General features: G+C 33.2%; 1 protein-coding gene across 1 annotated transcript; it reads left to right on the forward strand.

The window, feature by feature from the left end:
* Positions 1–12,127: 12,127 nt before the first annotated feature.
* On the forward strand, positions 12,128–18,706 carry LOC118741948 (epsilon-sarcoglycan-like; the record flags this gene model as incomplete). Its single annotated transcript, XM_036473916.1, has 4 exons — positions 12,128–12,847; positions 14,549–14,941; positions 18,220–18,318; positions 18,595–18,706. Coding segments are annotated over exons 1-4 (1,182 nt in total), but the record flags the coding sequence as incomplete, so codon positions are not given.
* Between the last annotated feature and the right edge of the window lie 5 nt (positions 18,707–18,711).

Here is an 18,711-nt window from a genome sequence, read left to right on the forward strand (position 1 = left end):
TTTTTGTTTTTCCGGTTTTTCGTTGGAATGCGCTTTCATTCTGGACTTCACCGATGATTTTTCATAGTTTGGAAAAAATTTGTATTATCATTTAAACATATTGCGTGTGGCGGCCTTCGACACAGGGACCTTCTGGAATCTAACAATTAATAGCAAGCATCTCTGCACACTCAAGAACTGGTTCGGAACTATAAAAAAAGAGGAGAAAAGCGAACCAGATCTAGACTGCAGAATTTAGAACTGGTGCGGAACTAAAGAAAAGGGGGAGAACTTCCGACATCGTCGTATTAAGTTTACCATTTTTTTATCGCGAACTAGTATTAGTTCTAAATGTACAAGAAACGAATCAATTCCGAATGAAAGATTTTCCCTACAGGCTATGTATGCAATACTTGTGGTACTTGGTAATATGCATGCTAATTATATAGGTTTATGATCGTCGCCTCGCGGATATAGGTTAAAGAAGTTGGCTTGCAGCGGAATGAGAGTAAAAGTGATTTGCATTCATATTTATATTTGTTATTATATTAATTTATTCTGCCAATGTATCACTTAAGTATGCTAAGCACAATTTTTGCGCGTACATATGTATGTATGTATGTAGGTATATGAGAACTTTGTATTATTTCGAACGCAGTGGGCTTTTTTGGCGCCAAAGCGCTTATGATTTGTCACTTATTATTGACTACAATATTATGTATGTACATGTGTACATTGTACATTAGGGTGGCCCAAAAATGCATGGGAAAGTAAAGTCGGCATTTTTTAACCTCTCACTCCCTAGGATTGCTCTATACCGAAAAAATATACCCATATTTTTTTATTTTGAAATCAAAAAATATTTAGAGGTCGCTCAAAGCGCTCAAAGTTGCCATATATTGGAAAAAATAACTTTTCCTAGAAATGGTGTAGAATTCTTGAAAATCAATATTTATCGATCAGAAAACTCTGTTTCTCTTCAGAAGATTCCCAGTAATAATACCCAATTGTTTATTTAACCATTTTTTCATAGCAACTATATTTCATATCTTGACGGGGATAAATAAATTATCTTTAGTATTAAAAAATGGTTAAATAAACAATTGGGTGTTGTTATTGGAAGTCTCCTGAAGAGAACAAGAGTTTTCCGATCGAAAATATTGATTTTCAAGAAGTCTATACCATTTCTACGAAAAGTTGCTTTTTTCCCACATAAAATAAATGGAAAACTTTGACCACTTTGAGCGACGTTTTTTGATTTCAAAATAAAAAGAAAAATTGGTGTATAATTATTTTCGATATAGAACAATCCTAGGGGGTGAGAGCATTAAAATTCTGACTTTACATTTTTTGGACTACCCTATTGTACATACATATGTAATTTTCTTATTTACAATCATTTTATGATACCTTAAGTAGTGGTATTGAGACATCTGTCGCAATTATTTATTAGACTATGAGTAAGATGCGGATTTGTAAAGTTCTGGGAATTACATAATTTTAGTTATTTTCTTTTGATTTATTGAAACTTACTTTTTTTAGGGCGGCCGTAAACGTTCTGCAGGAGAAACTGAAGAGTATGGGGATGGCGTTGTAGTTATAAAATTGTGTAAAATATAAAATTGTTTCTCATTTGTGATAAAAAAAAAAACAAACAAAATTTCGAAAATATTTAACAATTTTCTTAAATAGGGCTAACACTGAGTTTTCACTAGGCATTAAATGAAAAAGTTTTAATCACTACATATTTTAGGCATTAAACGTTACCACATGGCATTTTTAAAATGGCATATATTTTTTATCATTTCGTTGCTTGGTTGATATTCGGTTAAAGAATTTATGAAGTTTCTGTTGAATGAGCATATCATTATCTTGGTATAGAAAAACCTTATCTCAAAATTGTTTTTTTTTCAAATAAATCTAAATATTGAAACCGTTATGAACAATGTATGTTTGAATGTTTTAAAAATTACTTATGTACAATAAAAGCTTGGTAAGATCGCTGTGTTTTGTTTCTTTAGAAAAATTAAGCAAAGTACGTTATTTGACAAGGCATATGAATCGATCTTGGGAGATCGATTTATTTTTTTGACGATTCCTTCCTGCATCGATTATTTTTATTTCGATTCGAATCGATTCAAAAATCGCCTTCGATAGTAAGCCATTAAAATATGAGAAACTGCCCTTAAAATCATTCGATACACTCTATATATGTAAATAAAGCAATTAAAACTTATTAGCATAATCTTTGGCTTAAACAATTTATTTTTGTTACATTAAATAAACTCACTCACAGTACCATATTTGTAAATGACTATGATTTTCAGCAAACGCGCCCAGAGTTTGCAAAGCAATTCAAATATTTATGTCAAGTCAATAACAATGAAATAGATTTCCTTTCTAAGAATCGAAATTGCATTGAGATAAACCAAAGTCTGCAATTTGTTATAGTTACATAAGCGCAAATGTACATATGTATGTATTTGTGTCCTATATATACATATGCAGGAAAGTATGTTTCGTTGCAAAATTGTACGGAAACTAATGAAATGTAAGCAGTTTAACTGAGTCAAATGCAAATGTATTTCTAAGTACATACCTGTACATAATAAAGTAGCGAATATTTTTTTAATATTTTATGCATTGGTAGGCGGCAAATGGGAGCTGTTACTTAGTTGCATAGTTCTGAATTATTTTAATAGATCGGGCAGCGGTTTGTATATCATTCATATGTGCGAGTACATAAATATTTTGCCACATAAGTACTCGTACATACATACATATGTACATATGTAGTATTTTCTTAATTTTTGAACATATGTATGTAAGTGACGAATTTTCTAGCACCTAATTCATTATGGCCGGCATCTCGAAAACAGCTGTTGGAGTAATTTGAGAAATTAGTAATGCGTTTTGCATTTTCGTTTATTTCTTCATCGGCGAATTTTTTGATGAGTAAACAATTAATAACATATGCGAAATGCATATTTTTGATGAAAAACATGTCGCTAGTTATACACGATTCGCCGCGGGATATCCCACAGTCCAATACTCGTAGTGTACTAGTATGTCATGTCCATATATGTATGAGTGTCAACGCCCAGATCCGCCTAAAATTTACTTGTTGCGAGCAATGACAAATTGATCGTGCCAAAACTTTGAGACTGAGTCAATGGTCAAATGGTGTAAAAATCACACATTTTATACATGCATACATACATAATATATAATATGTATTACATATGCACATACCTACATATATGTGAGTAGGTATAAATGTATTCAGAAATATCTTCGATGTAAAAAGTGTTTGTTAATTTTTTTGTTTGCAATACGCTGAATAGTAAGTGCAATTGATACACTTTTTTACGTTGATATTTTTGTGGGGGAGTTAAAGCCGAGCTTGTTCGAATTATGCCACTTACATATTTGGTTAAGTATGCAAATTGCGCTTTGATTTTTTCATATTTACTTAAGTGTTCATAGCTAGGAATGCTGTTAAAAACAAAAGGGTATCTCTGGATGTTTATTCGTATTTATGTGTGTATGTACATTGTACATTATTTATTTGCATATGTGCATAACCTGCAGTGAAAAGCTGAAATAGTATGCACAAATTCCAGTTTATGAATTATTATTTAAGGATAGAAGGCATACCAGTTTGTTATGCACTACCCCACCAGTTACTAAATTAGTTACTTGTGTGATTTATGGACGCTCGCTTTCTTAGTTTTTCGCAATTCCGCTTCCGACTGGTTCGAATCTACATTAGCATACGCAATACCACGGATCAATAGAGTAGCTACTCTACTACTTAGTTAGGAGTCGGTGCAGTTACTGTCCAAAAGTAGCGATTGACTCCAGCAGTACTGGAGGGTTCTATTGATTGATTTCTTAATCGTTCCATAATCCGGATAATTGTATATTGAGTGATTTTAATTCAATTAAATCACAAAACAAGAAATTTAATTTATTTCTGATTTGCTTCGCTGAGCCGAGATGAGGTGAGGTGAGTTAAGGTAAGCGGAGGTGAGTGGGGTTGAGGTGAGATGAGTTGAGTGAAGTGAGCAACATGACATGACATTACATAGATATTTATGTATCTTAATCTGCAGTTTTATTTTTATCTTTTTATAGTTATATTTTTACTAGCAGAGCCGGCGAACTTCGTCCCGCCCAAAATTAATTCTTTGTATTGAAACATTTTGGTCCAACATTTCACGTTTATGATTTTCAGTGACGCATTTATCTTCTAATATTACGGTTTGGTTGCCAGAAGGCATATTTCCATTGCCATCTTAAATAACCTAACAAAAGTGTATGTATATGCATACAAAGATACGTAATAGCTTCAGTGCCATATTCGAGTACTCTACCATGAACACTTCCAGAGATATGGAGTATAAAAAATTCGGTTTGTATGAGAGGTGCCACGCCCCCTGCACCTAGCGGTATGAGCGGAAACACCAACAACGAAAATGAGAGTATGAAATATACTTTACATCCGATTCTCATACCTACCATATATATGCAAACAATTTCATAAAGATCGGTCAAGCCGTTTAGGAGGAGTTCGACCACAAACACCATGACACGAGATTTTTATATATTCGATTTATCTGTATCCCTCTCTCAATCTCTATATTTGCCTTATCTGTATACTTTTTTATTTTTGTCTTTTATTCTTTCCATATCTTTACGATTCATATTTGTCCTTAAATATATTTATCTTTATCTACATTTTAATCTTAGTCTTTCCTTCATCTGCACATTAATTTTTACCTTTATATTTGTATTAATTTTAATCTAAACCTTAGATTGGATTAGGATTGCATGGATTGCATAACATGCAACGTCGAAACCCATGTATATATTTTGCAAAATAACATAGCAAAAAGCGACCCTGTGCTAGTTGCTGTTGTTGTTGGAATTGCCACAGATTTCTCTCATTCCTCTCATATCGCTCACTTCATTTTTTTTTGCTGTCTCTTTTTATTGTATTTGATACATAATTTCGCTGTTTGCTACCCATGCATGCTACCACTTTGCAATGGCGTTGCTCTCGTACTCTTCGAAATTTGGAATAGTATTTTTGCATTTCGTGCAATCCGTGCATTGTGCAAGACTTCGAGAATACCCCTAATATTTGGCAAATTATCGAGGAAAAGTAAATACATATCGTCACTAGACACGAATAGAGACGCGAGCTCAAAATTTGACCGGTCAACTATACTTGCGGGTGTAACATCACACAAATTTCCCAACGAATTTTTGAGGAATGATGCCGAAGTTACAGTCCTTGGCCAGGTATGAATCTATGTTTACGCGTCTTTCTTCATCGTTAACTAGGTTAACGCGTCCTTTTTCGCCGTCCCAACACTCGCGCGTCTTTATTCGTGTCTAGTGACGATATATAATATTTCACGAAAACTAATTGAATTTTTTCACCAAAAAGAGGATACTTCACGCTTTCGTAAAAGTAGTTGTGAGGAGATGGATCATTAACCTCTCGGTAAATACTAACGTCTGGGCATATTTTTTTTGGACTCCTGATATTTCTGCTCCCGTTAGTTAGTGAAAACCTTGGCCATCCTTGCTCATAAAGAATGGATAACTCTGCAAAAAATCGTAATTCGACTGCATCATATGCACATAAGGGGGGGTCCATGTATTTTATAAGGGGAAAAATAGAATTCTTAAAAATCAATATTTTTCGATCGGGAAACTGTTTGTTCTCTTATGAAACTTCCAATAACAATACTTAATTGTTTATTCAACCATTTTTTTAAATTACCTATTTTTATAGGTCCCCGAAAGCCATAAAAAATGCAATGGGGGACCTATAAAAAAACGTTAGCATTAAAAAATGGTAAACTTAGTAATTGCGTATTATTATTATAAGTTTACTGAAGAAAAACAGAGTTTTCCGATCGAAAAATATTGATTTTCAACAATTCTATACCTTTTCTACGAAAAAGTGTTTTTTCCCCATATAAAATATTTGGAAAACTTCATGGGCTTTGAGGCCCTTAAAAATATATTTTTTTAACAAAAAATACGGACATTCTTTTTTCTACTCTGAAAAATGCTAATTAATAATAAATAATAAAATTTTAAACTTTTTGGGACCACCCTAATGAACATATGTATGTATGCCCAGCGGAGCAACAGACGAGCCTTTAGCGTGAGTCTAGCACAATTTCCCCTCGCACACGAGCATTGCAGCTTGAACTTTGGGATACAAATGTGAGTGCAAGAGAAGTAATGCCGTAAATGAAACTTTCACTGCCACAAGCTGAACGACATATGTATCATATTGCTATCGTTACCCGATTCGTTTGCGAGAGTTTTGCTGGATGAAATTTCCTATTTCACTCGCATGCTGTATTATTTGCGAGCATTTGGTGCGCTGGGTTATTCGAATTATACTCTGGTATGACGTTTTTCTACAAAACTACGTCCTAATTTCCATACTTCTTAACTCACCAGTCTTATCCGTTCCCAAATTTGTGATTACAGCCGCATTCACATTTACGTTCATCATACGCACTGACGTCCTTGAATCTTTGCTCCGTTGCATGGGACTCCAGCTGCCATGCTGAAAATACTGCAACAGAGCGCAATTTGATAGCTTATTGCCCTTTGCAAGATGTTTTTTTTTTTTTTTTTTTTTTTTTTGTATTTGTGCGAGTATCGGTATTATTTGAATGCACTTCTTAATTATTCCTTCGATAGTTTTCCATTGATAACAAATGTGTTTTCAAAAGAGTGTTATTTTTTTCTTAATTAAACTTCTCACACTGCTCTTAAAATTCGTAACTATGTAGAAAAAAAAATAATTTCGTTTTTATTACCGAAACGTGATAAGTACGAGTAAACAAATCGAATTTTATTGCACATCAGCTGTTGCTCGACTAGCTGTTAAATATGCGGCGACGTCAACTAACCACACGAAAATATGCTGTCAAACGAGTTTTGAATTTTATTTCACACTTGTTAAATACTGTCGATTATTGTTATGTTATTTGTGAGGCTTATACATAAATGCGAAATCAAAACACAACTGTGTAAGCAAATTTTGAATGTTAGCAGACAAATACTTTATCATTGACATTTGTTGTGCGATGTTCTTGTTTTGGTTTCACAAATAGAAATGACGTAATTTGAATGCGTATTTTACATAAGATCTCGAGGTGCACATTAATTGACATCAGATATCGTCGTCAATTAGTCTAGCAAGCATACAATGCCACTGATTGTAGAAATGGAATATGCTCGCATATATGTACATAAATCAATTACTTTCAATTTTTTACCGAGCTGAGGTCAATGGCAAAGTGGGGGAAAATTGAAAATTTATTTGACAAAAAATTATATGAAACTTTATCGTGAAATGAACACTGCTTGAGATTGTGTATGAAAAAAAAAAATAAAAAAAAAATATGAAAGCTCGCAATTTCACAATTTCCCAAATTTTGCAAGTTTATTTTTTTAAAATCCCAAAAATTATTTAAAATATTAGTCTAACCTCGTTTTAAGGTGACTTTTTATAAAAAAAAAAAAATTCAAAATAAAAAAGTACTGAATTTTGAAATTTAAAAAATTTTAAAAGCAAAAACTTATACATATCGTCACCCTTATGCCAGAAGCATGAATGTGCAGATTTACCAATTTTGAGTTATTGGGTTGACTTGATTAACCTTTGGATGTTCTATGTTATACCAAAACCCAGAATACCATGCCTACACGGAAACAACATATTTCACAATAGGGGTATTCACGAACCGGTGCATACTGTCTAGCATGATGCATAAATAGTATGATTATTATTGTTTCATGTGATCAAACAACAACCAAATTAGCCAGTCAAGCTATTTATGCTATCTATGCACCATGCTAGATAGTATGCACCGAATCGTGAATACCCCTAATGTCAATTACATGAATGCAGAGTTAAGTCCCGTGAAAAAAAAAACTTTCAATCTTGACTTTTCAAAATTTTGATCTTTACACATTCATGTTTCTGGCATGCAGAGGACGATATGCTTGGCTCAATTTATTTATACAATATAGCTCACTGATCGTAAAGGATCCTGAAATTTTCAAGGTGTTTTTTGGTAAAGATATAATTTTTGAAATTAAAAAAAATTGAATTGCAAGCCCTAAATTAAAAAATAGTTTAAATTTAATAATAATTTTTTTAACATAACTTTTTTTAGAGTTTGTAAAAAACAAATCAAAAATTTAAAAATTCATATGTTAAAAAACACCTTGAAAATTTACAGTATGTACATATTTAATAAGGAAATGTTGCCAAAAATTTTTAGAAGTTTACTTTTGTGATTTTTCAATTTCGAAATTCTGTAATTTTTTATTTTTTTATATACTTTTTCTTTATAGCCCTAAATATCACTAATTCCAACCATTGCACTATGGGTAATTTGACCTGTTTTTGAGGCCAAAATTAATTATGACCAAGCGAGTAGATTATTAAAAAGAACATGATTTTTTTTATTTATTGCTACACGATTTCCACATATTTGGGGAAGGGTCTTAACCCTTGAAGACCGATGGGGCGAAAGGGGTATTTTTAATTAGTGGTGTTGGTGAATACAGTTTTTTTCTAACCCCTGAGGTCACTTTTAATTTGTGGTTTTATTGAAAAAGTTTTTTTTTTTTTAAATATTTATATTTAAGAAAAAAATGTCACTTAATTACAAAAGCAATTTATATAATGGTCTCCAAATAAGAAATACCTACTCAGAAAACGCAAAAAATCGCAAAATTAAATTTACAGATTAAACTCAAATTCTTAATTTTTCACTTCTTTGATAGGTTTAAGACGGCCAAGTAGGGCAAACATATTCCAGCTTATTCAAATATAATTTTTAAGAAAAAAAGGTTATATCAGAAGTATGAATTTTTCACTAAAAAAAAAAGTTCTAAAACAAGTTATAGATCTTAAAGTGCTTACTAATCTCTTTATTCTTTGTATTTTATTGATTTTTTAGGTAATTATTATCTTAAATATGGTTGTTCGGAAATAGTAACAAAACAAAAACAAAACACTAAATCGATTCCAATATTTCACTAATACTCGTAGACAACGACTTTTACAAAACCACAAGACACCGTTATTTGGTTTGAAGCTGTGTTTGTCAAATACCAAGGAGAAAAAATTTATTTTTGCAACTAAGAAACACGACTTTTGGCCACATAAATTGATAAAATGACCCATAGTGCATAAACAAAAATTTGAAAAGAAATTGAAATAACAAAAAATTATGCGACATTCTTTCTTGGTAATTTCTTTTGCCACCAGAAACATATGTAGATTTATTCTTTGCAAGCGTTTGTGCTCCTGAATTAAGCGAATGTTCTTATTTTATAAAAAAACGTTTCACATGCAAATACATTTTGCCAACATAAAATTTTTGTGAAAAAAATATTAAACAATTTCTGATACTTTTGAGACCAAATAATTTGAGAAAATTCAAATCAACTGTTCGCCTGCTACCACCTGGTCAATTGGCCTTAGCGCGATACCGATTGATATATATATATTGATTATTATATTATATTATTGATTATATTGATGATTATTACACACATTTTTTATATTTTTTTTGTACCTTTCAATTAATCTTATTTTTCATTATTTATGTTGTTTCAGTATTTCACTGCCACAATCTTACTGAAAAGCACTTGTATACATACATATATGTATATCTAATTGCAAGCTTTTAAAATTAGAGCACTTTTAACTATTCTGATTTAAATGATCACCGCCAGCAGACTAAATTAGTGAACTGAACATCTCTGCGATATTCAAATTTTATTACACCACATACATATGTATGTATGTGTTTACATACATATTAAGATACATATATGTACATAATGTACGTCTCAGACACGCTTTGTCTAAGCTAACGTCTATTCGTTTTGAGCGTATATGTGCATATGTAGGTACATACATTAGAGCGGACCACCTTACAAAGAAAAAAAGAGTACGCCGTGCACCCCTGAGTCTTAAAGTACTTTTGCAAGGCGATTTCGAAAGACATTTTTTTGCGTTTTTACATTTTTTGTCATACATTCGGCATTTGCAGTTGAATCTTAAGGTATGGATGATTTTGTCTCGAGGAAAAATTTTATCCTTGCAAAGTGCATTGCGCTCAAGTACCCCGTTCTAGGACTTACCGACCACATCTCAGTTCCTACCGCCCTTACGTACACCACTAACGTCAGTAAATTAAAGCTGGCCAAAAATCAGTATACTTTTGCCAAGGAGGTATTTGATTTGATGATCCAGTAGAACTATAAAAAAAAATATTTTTGCCGAAAATATGTAGGTGTCACCGAAAAATGGAAAAATTTGCAAATATATTTTAGACTCAGGGATGTGCGGCGATCTTTTCTTTTTTTTTTGTTTGCTTATAAGGTGGTACGGTCTAACGTACATCGGTTGTGCAGCTTTTTAAGTACATACACACCTAAAAGGCGAGAATGGCGATGTTTACCCGCTTTTTTATACAGCGGTTTCAAGCTGTATAGTAGTTTGTTTTGGAGCGCCTCTAAATTAGGTAAAGTCAGCTCAAAAAAAATAACAAAATTGCAAAAAAATAAGGAAATTTTGTTCTCAAATAAAATTCGTAACAATTGTGATACAGGTTCCATAGGCACACCGGCAGGAATGCCAATTTTTTGGTTTTAACTCAAGACCACGTAGCGTTGAAAGTCGCGGCTGTTCACAAAGTCAAGATCAGCTAAACCCTGCAAGAGCGAAGCAGCTATCGTTATCGGATTATCCCATTCGCCAGCCATGCGCCGTGTCCTGTAACGATACCGACCACTACGCTTGCAAACTCGTCTGTCGCACAGTTTCCAAGTATTTCACTATGCCCATACTACGTTGATGGTCCCTTTCGCGGCTAGTTCGTTTCAAGTCCTCCTTCATCTGACAGCCACTTTCGAGGAAGTGTTGCTGCACTGTGGAGATTTAATCGCTGCTGGCTGGCGGACTGTGCAGAAGTTGCGACGTTATTAAGACATAGGCCGCCCTTTGTTATAGTAGCTGTAACTGTCGTAGCAAAGCTTTCTCGTTTGTCATCCATATTTTAACATTACATTAAATTTAATTTATCGATTAGACAGTTAACAGCTCTCTTCAAAATATTTTCGAAATAATTCTTTCTCCAAATTGGATCGTTTGACATTCGTATTTTACAAATATTTTCGAAAGAAGAATTTTTAAACATGCTTTAACATCATTTTATGAAAACTTTAGAAAAAATGGGATTTGACTTTTAAATGGGTGGCAACCCTCTTGTAAATGTCTTCAAAATAAAACTTTCTTAAACCAATTTTGAATTTTGATTTTGAATTTCTAAAGACTTGGCAGCTTTAAAAATATTTTTGAAACAAAGCTTTCCAAAAATTCTCTCGTTGTATACCCTCATTAAAATTTTTCGTTTAACTTATTATTTAAATTTACTTTAACTTTTTGAACAGTTGGCAACCCACTTTCGTTTGGCAACCACATTGTTGTGATATTTAATTTAACTTAATAATTAACTGATTTTAACTTTTGGAAAAGGTGGCAACTCTCTCAAAGAAATTTCGCATATCTTAATCTAGGTTATAACCTATCTGTGTGCCATGTTTCATTGAAATATTTCCAAACGTTTTTGCGTGAAATAGCAGCAACTCACGCACTTACAAACTTTCACATTGTTCAATTAAAAATTCTTCTTTCGATAAACAGTGGAATCAACAGGTGCGCGAAGCTGCAAAAATACACAAAAATTTCCCAAAACAAATTCTTATAAGTAAACAGAAAATGTGAATTGCTCTCTTTTCTTCTTAAACACTCCTACACACACATACATATGTATATATGTCTGTACATATGTATGTATGTATACATATGGAAGTAAAAATATTTTACGTATACCATCCCCTCAACCCCTACTACAGCATGCACGCGTATACACAACTGATGGAATTTTCAGCATTTTCATTTGGAACTTTTCGCTGTTAGCTTTCGCATTTGTGCTTGTGGAAAAATTTTGTACTACGAATATTTATAATAAATCGCTGATAAAAAGTAAATTAATTTTTATAAAGTGCTTCTGTACATTCACAATTTGTATTTCTTTCTTAAAACACAAATTTTAATTAAATAAGTTTTCCCCTCATCAATAGCTACGAAATATGTTTTGAGCAGCAGCAAAAAACGGAAAAAATCAATTTCGTTCAGGCCGACTACCACTCGCCGTCTCGTCAACATGCCTATACACAATTTATTTTTGCATTCGTCCATGTTGGCGTTGGTGCTCCTCCTGGCATGCTGCCACACCACCGCCGCCATGGAACAAGCAGCTGTGGGCGAATTGTTTTCCTACAAAATTGAACCGTTACTCTTCAATTGGACCCATCAGGTTATTAGCGAACAATTTCGCTATCGTGTCTCGCTAGAAGGCTACGCCGATTTACCCTCCTGGCTGCGTTACAAGTACAGTCACGAGTATCACGCTGGCTTCTTGTATGGTACACCAACTGACCGTTTGGCCGACAAGACAGTACGCTTGGATATTGTGGCATTGAATAAGCAAAACTATGAGACGCGTACAGCAAAGCTTTCGATATTTGTGGCACAGAAGTTGCCTTCGTTGAATATTATACAAATGAAAATAGACAATTTGAATTGGGTGCATTTGATGGATCCGGGACGTGTTGAGAATTTACGCAACATTTTCCGTAAGGATCTGTGGCCAGAAAGTGAAAACGATTTGAGTGTGGTATTCATGGAGTCGGCAGTAAATATGGGTGGAAGGCTGCCATTGCGACCACAACAGCGCGAGGGGTAGATAAATATACATAAATCCTACTAATAACTATTTATTATAAATGTGAAAGTTTGTGAGTGAGTGTGTGAGTATGTTTGTTGCTCTATCGCGTTAAAACGGCCAGACGTGTTTCAATAAAAATTTGACGCACAGATAGTTTATAACTGTATTAATATAATGGATATTTTTTAAGAGAGTTGCCACCTTTTTCAAAAGTTAAACTGAATTATTTTTTTTTTTAAGTTAAGCAAACTATTACAGTAGTGTAGATGTCAAACGAAAAGGGTTTCAAAACGATTTATTTCGAAAATATTCTATAATAGAGTTGCCACCTGTTTAAAGAGTTAAAGTCGAATGATTATTAAGTTAAATAGAGTATCACAACAGAGTGCGGATGTCAAACGAAAGGCGTTCAAAAACGATATATTTCGAAAATTTTCTTTAAGAGCATTGCCACGTGTTCAAAAAGTTTAATTCCATTTAATTAACGAGTTAAACAAAATATTTTAATATGGGTATCAAACGTAATAGGTTTAAGAAAGCTTATGACTTAGATTAACAAATAGCTAATTTTATGAAAAGCGATGCCATCTGCTTAAAAAGTTAAATACTACTTTACATTGAAAGCTCTTCGAAATTTTACAATACGGATGTCACAAAACCGGAATTTACAAAAGCTATATTATGAAAACATTTTTAAGTGGATTGCCACCTATTTCACAAGTCAAAATCAATTTTATTACTAAGTTGAATAAAGTATTACAATATGGGTGGCAAACGAATGTGGTTTAAGAAAAATTTAGTTTGCAAATATTTTGAAGAGGGTTGCCACCTGTTTAAAAGTCAAATCCGATTTTTTTCGTAAGTTCCAATAAAGTATTACATTAGATATGGATGGCAAATGAATGAGGTTTAAGAAAGCTTTATTGTAAAAAAAATTTTGAAGAGGGTTGCCACCTGTTCTAAAGTAAAATCCCATTTTTTTATTAATTTAAATAAAGTCTTACAATATATATGTCAGTCGAAAGAGGTATAAGAAACATTTCTTTCGAAAATTTTTGTATTAATTTTTTATTAAATTCAATCAAGTACTACAATATGGATGGTCATCGAAAGAGGTATAATAAACATATTTTTCGGGAATAGTTTTAAAATGGATTGCCATCTCGAATTAAATTTAATCAGTCTCTTTAATGAAATATTACAATATGGATTTCACATGAAACAGGTTGAAAAAGGCTTTACTACAAAGACAGTTTTGACGAGGTACCTCCAGTTTAAACAAATCAAATTGATTTAAGGTTACCATTTGACAAATGGAAAAATGACACATAACAATGAGTGTTATTGATATGAAACGAAAAGTATTGAACTTTTTTCTATTCAGACACTTTTTTTAAGAACGGTCACTCATAAAAATAATTTAAAAAAATATATGTATGTACATATTTTTTAAAGATTGGATACGAAATCTATATAAGTTGTTTTTTATACTAAAATGGCCAATTTAATTGAAATTCGATACATTGACCATGTTATTATTTTGGGTGATATAATTTATTTTCTTTATTGTTACATTTGAAATCATAACCGAACTTAGCGCGTGCTGAGCCGCGGGCAAAAGCTAGTATTTTCATATGTACTATATATAAAACACTTTATATTGTAAATTACATATATTTTTGCATTTAATATTTCTATATACTTTCAATTTCCAGCGTTGTTGTACACCTTGGTAGCTCTGCTCAATTTTCATCACGCCTCAAGGAGTTACAGGAGGAGGTACGTCCCCTCTACAAACTATCCACTTGCACCTACAAACGCACCTCGGTGCAAAAAGTGTTCGAGAATGCTGGTTTCAAGTTAGATTGGTGTGCTTTTAAGACAGTTGGCGCTGATATTTCACCGGAAATACTCTTTCACAATTATGGTCATCGGAGTCATCATGACAATTTCAAGCGCACTGACCGCTGGTTGGGCATTGCACGCGAGGATGTGCCAGATCGCAATTATATTGATGAATTTGCCTTCGCTTTCGCCATTCCTGGCATGATTTTCGCTGTACTTTTGGGTATCTTGTCGGCGGCACTTTGCTTTCAGCACGGTAGATTGTAAGTATGAAAGAAATATATTTAGCTTTTACTGTCCGTTCACAATATAATCAACTGGAAAGTTTAGTTATTGTTGTGCATTCTATATGTAACAGCTTAATAATTTTCGCTGGTCACCGCATCGCTTGTAAATCCCTGGAGCGATCCGCCTAATATATAATTTAATTTCGCACTAATCTGATATCGGGGTAAAAGGAACCGATTGATTATTATTATTATTTGTGTTCATATATTGTTCGGTTTTATCTGGAGACAAGGGGCTCTCTAAATAAATATGGAGTTAGAAAAAGTTCTTGGCTGCGCGCTGGGTTTGGCATCCGCCACGTAAAAAAGAATTCCAATGAAAATAAAAGTACTTTAACTGTTTTTCATGACCACCACGACAAAAATTTCAAGGATTAAGATTTGTAGGCATCACCTGGAACGTCCGAACCACTAATAAGGTGCTTCTCTGCCCGGTTGATTGATGTCCTCGTTAAGACTAAGGCTTACATCGTCGCCATCCGAAAATGGCGGGTTAGGGCATGGAGGCCTTGAGTACTACAGGCGGCTACTACTGCCAATTGAAGAAGTGAAAAGTCAGTGCTGAATTTGTGGTTGGTTAGAGACAGTGGGTGGGTTCAACATCTCTCGTATTTGCGCCCGAGTTAATTGATTGAAGCTGATCGACGCCGCCGAGCCAGGAAGCACTCGGTTCAAAGAGGAAATAATTTACATGGTTGTCCCCACATCGAAAAATAAGAAACCAAATCGATCGTGTTGTATAAGACGGAACGCTCGCTTCCACTTTATTAGACGTACATTCGATCCGTGGACCAATCATAAACACCGCCGTCGTCGGATATCAGCGAGCCCGAAAGAACAACTGGAACGATGAAGAACGTCACAAAACTGTAGAGAAGAAATTCCACCTAAATGGACATGCTGCGATCCGGCGCAACGCTAGCAATGTGGTATAGTAGATATAGGGACCCGAAGAGTCGGAAAAAGTGTGTGTAAAGAGCTTGAAATGCTGGCCGACAGGTAAAACGCCGGAAAACTTTATTAGAAAGTTAAGCGACTTACGGAAGGCTTCAAGACCAGGGTGAACTCCTGTAAGAAAAAACACGGCAATCTTGTGACCGATGTCCTGAATATACTTAAATTATAAAGGGAACACTTTATTGCCCTTTGCGAATGGTAGCTGCACTGAAAGTAGTGGTGAAGATAAGACCAAGCGCCCTGTCGACGACTGAAAATTAAGGGTGCTTTGCCCAAACCAGGCAATAGGCCGCGGGACCTGCCTTCTAGGCATCGGCTATAAGGTCTTATCGAGCGTATTGCGGGAAAGGCTACAGTCCTTTGTCAATGAAATGGTTGGTCTGGTACATCCACCGTACACCAGCTATTCACAATACGGCAAACCAAAAGACCCGCTATAAAAGAATTGACACACACTCTCCATTTGTCGATCTCAAGACCACTTTCGACAGCACGAAAACAAGCTACAGAATGGGCGATTCACCACAGTCTTTGGAACACACAAGTCTTTCGTAAGACAATTGCCAATTCCAGAAACTATTTATCTAAGCTATTTTCTGTATTTGGAAATACTAATTTATAGATCTGCTAACGAGGAGGTCCTTAGAGTAAATGCTTAAACAGACGGCAGCGTTGATCCGAATTAACTCGGACTTAATCCGGATCAACGCTGCCGTCTGTTTATGCTTTTATTCTGTTTGGATTTTAGAAAAAAAAAAATTATAAAAAAGATATAATAATCAAAATAAGTTTCTAAAAATTAAATGAAGTTAAAATAAATTTACAAATTTTTCTTTTTAAAACAATAACGATGTAAAGAAAATTTAATTAAAAAAACCAAAAAAATTTAATTAAAAAATCAGAAAAAAAATATAATCAGTTCCAAAAAATTATATGAAATTAAAGAAAATATATTTTCCATTGGAACGTGGTCAAGTGCTTTCTGTCAAAAGAGCTTTTCACCATGAAAGTTGGCAAGGGAGCTTTTTTCGTAAGACTTTTTTGCCAGAATAAACAAAATCTTGCCAAAAGACTTGCATCGACCTTAGCTAGAATTGTCCTGTAAAAGTGGTTATTTGGAAATTGAGACTCGAAATCTCATGTCGGGATATAAAATATGGACGGTTGCGAAATTTCGGTGCTGTTATAAGAACAGCAACAAAGCATCAACTGATCACCATTTAAAAAAGAAGTGTTCTTTTTTTATCATTTGCTTTGTGCTAGAAATTAGACAAAGGACGTTTGATTTATCCTTTACAAACTACTAAGCTGTGCTTACTATGGCGCTTATTCTAATATTTTCCGTTCTACTATCATTTCTTTTAATTTTTCCTTTCTACTTTGTGTATATTTTGTTAATCTTTGTAATATATATGTATTAGGGTGGTCCTTGTTCTACGTGCAAAGTAAAGATATCCACGAATACGTAGAGATAAAAAAAACAATTTAGGAGTCGCTACCAGGTTTGGAAAAAAATTTTATTCTACGTACAAAATAAATACATCCACGATAATTTCAAAGTTAAAAAAATATTAGGAATCGTCTCGTTTGAAATAATTTAATTTTTTTTTAATTGGAAAAAAATTGACTTAAACCAACTATGAATCGGCGAGTTTATGAATTTACATATACGAATAAGTTTCAATAATATCTAAAATTTATGAGACCATATCAAAATTTCGTCGAATTTTTGCGATTTAAAAAAAATTACATTTTGGGCCTATGCCAATGATAGAAAAGATGAAATTTTGACGGATCGAACCAAAAATTTAACATTTCTCGTGGTGAATACGAACGTCAGAATTTTACCTAGCTCTTTGGGCACATAATATTGTTTGGCGGTAATCATGAGTCAAAATCAAAATGAAAGCTGAAAAAGCACAAAAAATGTTTACGTTACTTGCAAGTTATAAAATAAATATAAATTTTAACAATTTCAGCAAAATACCAAAATTATGCTGTCAACTGTCAAAATTTTACTTTGCATTTGGCACAGTAAAATTCAATTTATTCTTACATAATAGTAAATTTTTCCATTCCGTCTCACCTTGTAGAAAAAAGTTATCGATTGGCACACAGCCTTTATTTATTATATAAATTTTGAAATTCTCGTGGAGGTCTTTATTTTGTATGCAGAACAAAATAAAGGGTTATTCCATAAAATTTCAGATACCGATATTATAGGGACCACCCTAATATGTATGTACATATGTATGTTTTATTTCCTGATTTACTTAATATTATTTATTTTTTTGTAGATACGATCCAAACTCAGAGTTTTTCTTTGAAAATATTTTTCATATTTGTGAGGAGTCATGTGAAAAGGAAAATGAAAGTGATTCTGACGAGGCAGGAAGGTGATTTTTAGTTTGTAAATAAAAGTACATAGATATTAAATGACCTTATTCATAAAAAATAATAGAGAATTTTAAAAATCTTTATTAAGTTGTATTTTTACACAAATTTCTGTATATAAAGCATTATAAATTTATTTAAATTTTTTCATGAATTTGGGGTTTAAGTTGCAAATGTATTTTAATTTACTTTATGTAATTTATGTATATATGATTGTACTTTTACTTTAAATATTCTTTTAATGCAATATTTTTTTATAATATTGTACCTCACTTTAGTGAAATGTCATCGACCTATCAACCCGCTACATCAACCGTACAAATGGTACAATGTTCTGACAGCAACACCGATCAGCCAGTGACTACTTTGAAGAGCTTGAAGGATCCCAATTGCTT

Source organism: Rhagoletis pomonella, unplaced genomic scaffold (assembly GCF_013731165.1).
Source record: "Rhagoletis pomonella isolate Grant_MI unplaced genomic scaffold, Rhpom_1.0 Rhpom_scaffold_00006, whole genome shotgun sequence".
Classification (NCBI taxonomy): domain Eukaryota; kingdom Metazoa; phylum Arthropoda; class Insecta; order Diptera; family Tephritidae; genus Rhagoletis; species Rhagoletis pomonella.